General features: G+C 35.4%; 1 protein-coding gene across 2 annotated transcripts; it reads right to left on the bottom strand.

The window, feature by feature from the left end:
• Positions 1-1553: 1553 nt before the first annotated feature.
• Positions 1554-8487, bottom strand: LOC107831287 (U-box domain-containing protein 13). 2 transcript variants are annotated; one of them, XM_016659043.2, is made up of 4 exons: positions 7937-8487; positions 4615-4731; positions 3739-4188; positions 1554-3120 (listed from the first exon to the last, which is right to left on the bottom strand). In XM_016659043.2, the coding sequence occupies exons 1-4, from the start codon at positions 8207-8209 to the stop codon at positions 1969-1971; spliced, it is 1992 nt and encodes a 663-aa protein (XP_016514529.1). In that variant the 5' UTR covers positions 8210-8487; the 3' UTR covers positions 1554-1968. The 2 variants fall into 2 exon arrangements, with proteins under 2 accessions (XP_016514529.1, XP_075093512.1); XM_075237411.1 differs by having other exon boundaries at positions 7954-8129.
• Between the last annotated feature and the right edge of the window lie 941 nt (positions 8488-9428).

The raw sequence follows: 9428 nt of genomic DNA, 5'->3' as shown, positions 1-9428 counted from the left end.
TTTCCTTCTTATCATTCTTTCCTTTTTTATCTCCTTCTCCAAGTCTTCATGGTAAACAACAACTTAAGGAATCAGAGATTAAACTACTTATTACTTCCATTGAGATTTATTTTATCTTGAACCACTATAAATTGGTTTTATTAAAAATAATTTATGCGACAATAAAATCTAAGTCCATGATGAGACTTGTTTAAAAAAATTTATCCCAAATTATTGCTTAAACATATTTGAATTTTTACCAAATTATTGAAATTCTTTTTCAAAATTTTAAAATAAAATATACTTTCCTTTTTTTGGTTAAGCAAGTCACATATAAAGAGCTCGTCATATGCTCTGAGAGCTTTTTGACGAAGTTTCTTTTTACAGTATTATATTTTCATTAGTATTCTATTTTCCCTTTTTATTTTGAATTTTATGGTAAAACCTGAACAGGTTTTAATATAAACATTATGCAATGATTGTCAAATTATAATTGATAATATTAATGACAAACACATACTTAGATTAGCAAGATTATAGTTTATCTCGTTGAATAATGTGCAAAATTATTAATATATCATAAAACGCTAAAAAAATATGCATCACGTGATATTATGACAAGTATCGTATTGCACCCATGATCTTAAAATCCAGGATCCGCCTCTGTCAATAGAGGTAAAAAAAATAAATTTTGCTTTATATACACGGTGTAATTTTTGGACTAAGGGGGTTCGGGTGAACCCTTCCGCCCATAAATCCGCCCCTGCTTCTGAGTAATAAGAGTTGGGTGGACATTGTATACCTGTCTGATAAGATGGTGTATAAACTGTCTAGGATAGTTTTGTGGTGCAAATCGCTTAAAAACTACTATAAACTTAACATTGATGGTAGTTTCAAGGATGACAAAGAAATGGTAAGGGGTTTTGGTTTTTGTGGTTTACTTTCCTTGTTAAGTGTACATATGTTGTAGGAGGATCTCAAGAGTACATAAGATCACAGAATGTATAGATTTGGGTACGCCCAATCTCCTGATTTTTTTGGGAAAGGTCAGGCTACGTATACCTCTCGGGCATGTAATTTGCTACTGGTTAATTCTATCTAATACACATCCTAGGGGTCTAGCCTAACCCCCCATCTTTAAGGTGGCTTTGATTTATAAAAAATTGTGACTTTATTTGAACACTCAATCTAAAAGGTTATATATTTTTATTTACTTGATCATGTCTTCAACAAAAACTCAGCAAAATAATCTCACAACATTGGGAGAAAGGGATACTCTTCACTCTTCACTAAGAAAGCACATGTAGACGGGTAGAGGAAGAGTAGAAGCTACTAAACTCAATAGTCTTGGTTGAAACCATGTATTTATCTTAAGAAATTCTTTGAATATGTACAAATAATTAATTTAGAATCCAATTGCTTAAAAGATTTAGAATCCTAAATCCATAAGCTTCAATCCCGACTCCGCATCTGCATGTACAGGAGGGTGGCCAAGTTTTGAGCAGACTTGAACTGGCTCCTGTTTAGTAAGAAATTGAGTATTTGACTACCAAAGGCAAGACAACAAACGGGAATTTGTAATGGAAAGCATCTCCTTCTATAAAAACTGAGGAAGATAACACTTGTACAACTGTTACAATGATACATCAGACATTTTTGCATGTCAATTTTTTCCTTGTGTGTTTTTTCTGGGCTTACCCTCGTTCCCTGGCTTATTCTCATGGGAGTACAAGCCTCAACCCAAGAAAATCAAATAAATAACTTAATGAATGGGACTGGTGATCTTCCACCTTTCCCTCACCCCACCCTTTTCTTTCTCTAAGCCATGCTAAATGTCATCAAATGCTTATATAGTAAAAGAACCAAGAAAGAAAAGCCAAACAAACTAGAACAAAAAAAAAAAAGAACAATAAGCATTCAATTGTCATATAGCCGACCACAACTTGTCTGGGGTTGTGGCTTAGATGTTGTTGTTGTTGTTGTAAGCAGTCAACTGTCAATGGTATTAGTCGATATGGGTGGTGACCGCGACAGCTGGTGATGAATTTGAGGCTCGGCTTGCGCCTGGGGCGATTTTTGCTGCTCAGCATATCTGTTCAGTCTTTCAAGCAATTGGGTTGCCTTCCTTCTACCCCTTTCTGTTCCATTTTGTACTAAATCCATCAAGGGGCCCATCAAACCTAGTTGCTGCGCTTCGACTAGATGATGTTGGTCCCCGGAGCATAGGTGTACTAAAACTGCAGCTGCATTTTCTTTGTTTCTTGGAGAACCACTTGAGATCACATCCACCAAAACAGGAACTGCTTCTGCAGCTCCAATAGCTGCCTTCCCTTCTGGGTGACTCGACAAGATTGCTAAAATAGCAAGTGCTTCATCAACCATACCACCTTGAGGTTCCGTGAGGAGTCGCATTAGTGTAGGTACAACACCAGACCTTATTGCCTTGCCCTTGTTCCCTTGATAAATGCACAGATTGAAAAGCGCTGTAGCAGCGTCTTTCTTACCCCTTTGGGTACCTTCACTTAATAATGCCACGAGTGGAGGAATTGCTCCAGAAGAACCAATGGTGACCTTATTTTCATCAATAACTGAAAGACTGAATAGGGTGGCTGCTGCATTTTCCCGTGCTTCCATGCTCCCCTTCTTGAGCACATGCACAATACCAGGCACTGCTCCGGAGGTTATGATATTTCCTTTATTATGCTCACATATGGAAAGGTTAAGAAGTGCTGTAACAGCATGCTCTTGGGTTCGAGAATCAGGTGTGGAGAGAAGGTGGACCAACAGAGGAATGGCACCCGCTTCAGCTATTGCAACACGATTATCAGCATTACGCTTAGCAAGAAGGCGGATTTCACCTGCAGCAGAGCGCTCCTCTTCAGGGCTGCCAGATTTGAGCTTTCTCAGGAGATTTTCAATCTTCGAGCGCTCAGCAGGGGTGCATGCTGATGCTGATTTATTGGGTCGAGAACTACCTGGTCTTTTGGGTGGTTCAATCCCATTTGCTTCACACCACTGTGCTATAAGGCTACGCAGCACGTAGTTGGGTGTCAGAGCTTTGCTTGTGAGGGCTTGTTGGGTCTTGGGACAAGTGCTATGCCCATCTTCCAGCCACTTCTCAATACAAGAACGTTCATAGGTCTGCAGTGAAGTAAAATATTAACCTGTTAAAAATGATAATATGACAACTCCATCTCTAAACGAAGTATGTCTAGAGGACATCTTCCAAGAGCAAGCAACCAATAAGCCACGAGGTATGAATATCTACCACATATCATTGCTGTATACAGAAAATCAGCATGACTGAAACAAAAGTCGTTTGGGATTTTTGGCAAAATGTCTTGTTTCCATTTTGATGATAGTCTGTGTACACAACATCAGTATTTTTGAATCATCTGACTAACTGTAACTTGTTCCTCATGGTGATCTAAACAACTTTGAAGCACTTCACTAGAAAAAAGTTATGCTACTCCAGTTGATGTGACAGTCTTCAAAAACACTTCTCAAAATGTGCATTTCAAATACTATGGTGTAATAGAAACGAGAGATAAGATATGCAGCTACCTTGGATGAAATTATAGGTCTGACTGACAACTAATAAATACACACAACCACCAGAGCAAAATATTGATTATCTATCCTCATAAATGTAAGTCGAAATGGAAGGGAAGAATCTGGTTTTTCTGTAATGAAAGAGTAATAAAAGATAGTTCAACTGATCTTTTACATCAATATGCTAAAAGGACCCAGTACCAATACCTGCCCAGTTGAAACAATGACTGGATCTCTCATCAACTCCAGGGATATAGGGCAACGAAAATCATCCGGTATAACTGGGGCCTTCTGGCTCTCGTCTGCAGATGCTTGTCCACAAGAAGTTGAAGACTTTTCCCTTGCAGAAGAATCAATGTTTGGGTTCTCAGTCAGTACGAAGTCCTTAATTTTCTTCAGTAGCATTGACATCTTCTCTATTCTCTCCTCGGGATCCCCATCTGTGGCAGTTACCATTTCATGCAAAGCTAGTGATTCTTGTTTAAGGTCATCTAATTCAGTCAGCTGTAGCTTATCAACTAACCGCCTTAGGACAGCGTGATCTACCACAGCATCATTACACTTGCTATAAAGAGAAAACAAATCTTCATGTAGTTCAACATCAGGTGTTTCAATCCTTCCTTTGGCTCTTCGGAACTGAGAAAGGACAAGTTCAACCTGGAAGCAGAAGAAGTGACAGATGGCAAACAACTGAAATATGTTTCTGAGGTAGGCCATCTAACCCATCAAGCTATATTGCTACAAAACTTGAATGCATTACTTGAACCACTTTAATTTCTGATAGACTAAAATAAGTAGCGAACCCGTTCACTTGTCTAGTTCTTATAGACAAATGTTCTTGAGTACTTAAGAGAAAATTAATAGATATATTATGCCAAATTAAGACATGCTTGATGCATCCTTTGACAGTGAAAAATAACTTTTTGCTAAGAATAATTATTCATAACATAAGATCTTGTAATCGTGAAATTTTAAAAACGAGTGACAGAATTACAGAAGAGAATGAGGTCCAGTACTTATGCTGCTGCTTCCAAAACAATCTCCCCCCTGGAATGGAAGAGTTAATTAGAAAATGATGTGCACCTGTTCTTTAACTTCGTCGGATATGTCAAGCTTTTCGTAATAAATTCCACTTAAAGCTTGTTCAAGCTGAGATGTCACCTCTTGAAATTTACTCATGATCTGCTCCCTTTCTAGCACCTGCAAATAGACACCAATTCTTGAGTGACTTACTTAAATTCTGTAGGACAGATTAGGAGTCATGGTTCAAAGAATCTCACTGCCACTCTACAAGGATTAAACATAATTGTTGCTCCTACTTGCAAGGAGTGTATTACACACAATGAAATTAGAAAACTGTCTGATATATGATACCAGCTTTAATTTAGAATAAGTTTATGAGAATGTGAATCGGTAGATGAAATTATACTTAGGGTACCTGCCAGGCGTTCAGACATGTCTCGGTATCCTAAAGAACAAGTCAGTTTATCGTGTCTGGATATCAGGCCAATCAAGCAGTTAATGTAAAGGTTCACGAGGGAACAAATTCCTAGTAAGAGCTATCAGCTAACAGAAGGCAGGTACGCGTACTTATTCTAGAAGTTTCATATCTTCACCAATGTACTCGGCAAAATGTGATGTTCTTCATAATCTAATTAATCTTATCAAGTAATTGTTGAGGCATAATCAAATATATTCAAGTGCATAATTATAGGCAATGACATACAAAATGCCCTTTTGATGTTTTCAAAAGAGCGTGCACCAATGCCCTTGAGGGGAACAGGGTAAAGAAGCAAAAATGTGATGACCTCGGACAACCAACATTACATTACTATGAGGGTGTTTGGTTGAGCTTATAAGCTGGTAAAACTAGCTTATAAACACATTTTGGCTTATCTACGCGTTTGGTAAACACTCAAAGTGCTTAGAAGCTAAAATCAACTATAAGTCATAAATTGGTCACCCCCAACTTATGGCTTTTCAGCTTATAAGTACTTTTAGTTTGACCAAGTCTATTACTAGTTTATACTTAATAATATTTTTTAGTTCACAAAATACTTTTTCCAAAACAAATGTCCTAACTTTCTCTTCATTCTATATCGTTGTTCATCCTTTTCTTCAGGAAGAAACTTTTTAATTTATGGTCTTTTGTAAAGTTTTTAAGGGATTTTAGTCATTGGAACAAAAGAACAGCTTATCAACTGCTTATTACCAGTTTCAGCACTTTTATCCAAACACGTAAATGCTTATTTAAAAAAACAGTTTCAGCACTTAAAAATGGTTTTCAGCACTTCAAGTTTATCAATTATTTACGGTTAGCTCATCCAAATGGGCTCTATGTATTGATGCTAGAACAGGTTGTAAAATATTTTTAGAATTTTTTGACCAGATATACCACAAGCCTTTAAATTAGTTCAGTGGCCATGTATTTATAGTTTTATACTAAAAAATCTTGAAACATTTTGTGCTCCTTGCTGGCAACTCTCTTCACTTGGCGGAGTAGAACATCCGTATAAAGATACTACATTTACAGCAGCAAGTGATTCTAAGATCCTGCCAAAGGTCTTCGGAAAGCTTGTTCAGTTATATGAGCAAATAATGAGCAGCCAATTTTGAAGGTAGAAATCACTAACTGGGTTAAACTTATCTACGCCGATTGTTTGTGCCAATTCAAAAATACGCGACATGTATGTTTTACACATACCTTTATCATTTAACCAATGATTAATTAATATGTATTCTCACCTTAATCTATCACTTAACCATAAATTAATATGCGATGGTGTAAACACCGGGGTGTAGGTAACTCTTTTCCTAAAGTAACCCAATAGCTAATGTCACATGATTAGAAATTTAACACACATAACATCAGTCTAGAGCCTAATCTCTGATCTTTGTTTCCTCTTCCATCTTTTTATGATATGTATGGGTTTATCCTCCTCCCCTTTTCATTTGCTTTTTCTTAACGTTTATTGCTAGCTGCTCACTTTTAGCATAGCAGGGAGAACGAATCACGTAAGTGCAATCAAGATATTGCCAGCTGCTCACTTTCACGAGTCCTTGTTGGTTTTCTTCACAAAATAAGTTAACAAAAGAAGCTTGCGTGGCAGAGTAGTGACTCCTGTGGAGCAAACTCCAGGAAGAAGTCCATAGACAAAGATATAGAAATTTACCAGAAGAACAGGAGCATCTCTCAGAGGCCAGGAAGAACAAGTAGTGGAATTTCTCCAAGAAATCTGAGTCATTAATTAGAGATAACGGCGTTCCATCCAGTAGTGTTCGATTAATGTATCAAGCCATAAAAGCATCCTCGGCAGGAATTAATTTCCTTGTTACCAAATTAAGTCAGGTTTTGTAGAATAAATGGAGATTTCAACTCTAAAGTTCAAAACTGGACCATCACATTTGGAAATCAAACTCTGCAAGAGGTTCGAATCTTAACTCAATCACTACATATTGAGGTAGTTATGCTTGATTACATTTATTAATAACCAGCAATCCAGAACCAGAGTCCATATCAGGGATTATCAAAATCCATCTGGCTCATGGATTATGCGAATCGGAAAGTACATCCAGAAGTAAAGCCATGTGAAACAAAATCAGACTCCATAAGTGAGCTACATCTACTATTAGAATCTTCAACTGCCTCGCCAACAAATTTGTCAGGACCGAAATATTCATTTGCTGCATATTCCCATGTAAGAAGAGAGTTTCATAAGGGTTTAAAAGAGAGTGAAAATATATAGGTCATACATAAAACCAGAGCCAACCCCATTCCCACGCAGAGGGTGAATCAGTTTACAGCCGACCTACTAACTTAAAGAAAAAATCTCTACCATAATCTTGAAAATCTTAGCTTACTGGCAGCCAAATTACACTGTACAAATAGGGCAAAAATAAACTTTTTGGCAACATATAAACGATTGAATAGTGCATTCAAAAATTGCTTTAGGTAATCGGTTCAAATCTCAGGTGTGACAATCTAGTTCTTTTTATTTTATTCCACTTGTATAAATTCCTGGCTCTGCGCCACTTGCATCAACAACAACCATGATAAAATAAAATGCAAATCTTTCACCTTTAAAGTGTACTCACTTTTTCTTTATAGCTAATTTGCAACTTCCTATCACTGATCTAACGATTTGTAATTACAGCAATTTCAAAAAAAAAAAAATCAAACTTCTCTAGATGATTTCATAAGCTCCTCCAAATGTGAAACACAACAATCTTAAGCAAATCAAACATAAATCCTATAAAATCATAAACAATTATAAAGAATTTACTAGAATTAATCTGTTTCTCTATTTGCTCTAATCATTTCAGAAAGTATATTAATACCAGACAAATAGGTCTAAAAAATCAGCTAAAAACGAGCTAATAATTGGAAGAAAAAAAACATACGCACCAGATAAATTTTGCTACCTTCGCTACCGAATTTGAGGACATCTTTAGCAGATTGAAGAGCTAATTTTAAAGAAACCAAAGCTTTTAATGAGTCAACAGGGAGTGGCTCTTTACAATCACGAATCTCTTCGAACATAGGAGTCAACAACTTAAGCCTCCTAGCTAAATTACAATACTGCTTCTTCACTGAATTTCTGAACTCATTAATGCTCGATATTTCATTCACTGTTTCAATCAGCTTTTGAACTATTTCTCCTTTATCTTCTTCTCCCATTGCTTTTTCAAAGATCCAAAAATTTCCACAAAAAAAAAAGGAATCTCTAAAAATGTTTGAAGATTTGAATGAATATATGAGACTCTCCTGCTAAAGTTGACAGGTCATGGTCGTCGTCGACTTGGTCGACTCCATTAGAGAGAGAAAATATAGAAGAGAAAATGGCGTTTTTTAGAGTATGAATTGAGACTATAGAGAGAGAGAGAGAGAGAGAGAAGGGGAGAAGGAGGTGTATTTGGATTTTATTTTATTTTATTTTAACAAATAAAAACGTACACACATCTGATATTAATATTAAAAATATATATAAATTTATTATGATTAAATTATAAATTAAAGGTGTAAGAATTCCAAAAAAAAATTATTAATAAAATCAGCTACCAATCCAAAGTAGTAAATTAGCTTTAAAAAGTTATTATATATTAAGGTTAAAATATATTAATTAATTATAATTTAGTGATAATAATATATATGAAGACGCATGTTATATATTCATTAAGCCAGTATAAATAGGATTTGGCGGGTAAATTTTTTTATCTTTTTTTTTTTGGTATTATTATCCTGGACACTTAACCAAGCTTTTGAATCAAAAATCTTGATCAATAATGTACTTTCACCTTATTTTTGCTCTTCAGTGAGATCATTTTGGATATGCAATTAGTATATAGCTTCTTCACAAATTTAAGAAAACAACCTTTTACTGTTATAAAGTCAGTAACTAATAATGAAATATATGAGCCTCTTACTGGTGCAGTGGATCTATAGTTTTGAGGGCGGATTTTATTGAAGGTAGTGGTTTTGCTATTAATATAAGAAACTAGATATTCCATCTAATCCACAATAAGTGATTATTTTATTTTTTTTATTTTGGTTCAAAATAAGTGTACATTTATATAATTAAAAAAAAATTAATTTTATTTTTTTCAAAATTTACCCTTATTTACATATTACAATGTGCCAAGTTCAATTAATTAAGGTTAATTTAGCGAATACATTTTTTTCTCTAAGAGTTAATATTTTCTTAGTATATCAAACATAAAGTAGTCACTTATTGTGAATAAGGGTAGCATATTCAATAATCCATAGCTGCAATGGGTAAATATTGTGGCTATAGTTGTCTAAAAATATCTAAGGAACAGAAGGAAAAAAGGTAGCTTGATGAGAGTGATAGCACTCCTAGGAATGTGTGCAGACAGTCTTCCTAAAGTAACTATTAGTG

This window comes from Nicotiana tabacum, chromosome 18, assembly GCF_000715075.1.
Source record: "Nicotiana tabacum cultivar K326 chromosome 18, ASM71507v2, whole genome shotgun sequence".
NCBI lineage: Eukaryota > Viridiplantae > Streptophyta > Magnoliopsida > Solanales > Solanaceae > Nicotiana > Nicotiana tabacum.
The sequence above is the reverse complement of the archived record's forward strand: the minus strand, read 5'-3'. Positions and strand labels throughout refer to the sequence as shown.

Bases quoted from the DNA above. Each gene is read 5' to 3' on its own strand.
- LOC107831287 (XM_016659043.2), bottom strand. From the start codon at position 8,209: ATGGGAGAAGAAGATAAAGGAGAAATAGTTCAAAAGCTGATTGAAACA. The intron at 4,732-7,936 runs GTGCGTATGTTT...GTCTATTTGCAG, and splicing joins AAGGTAGCAAAATTTATCTG to GTGCTAGAAAGGGAGCAGAT. The intron at 4,189-4,614 runs GTGCACATCATT...TTCTGCTTCCAG, and splicing joins CCGACGAAGTTAAAGAACAG to GTTGAACTTGTCCTTTCTCA.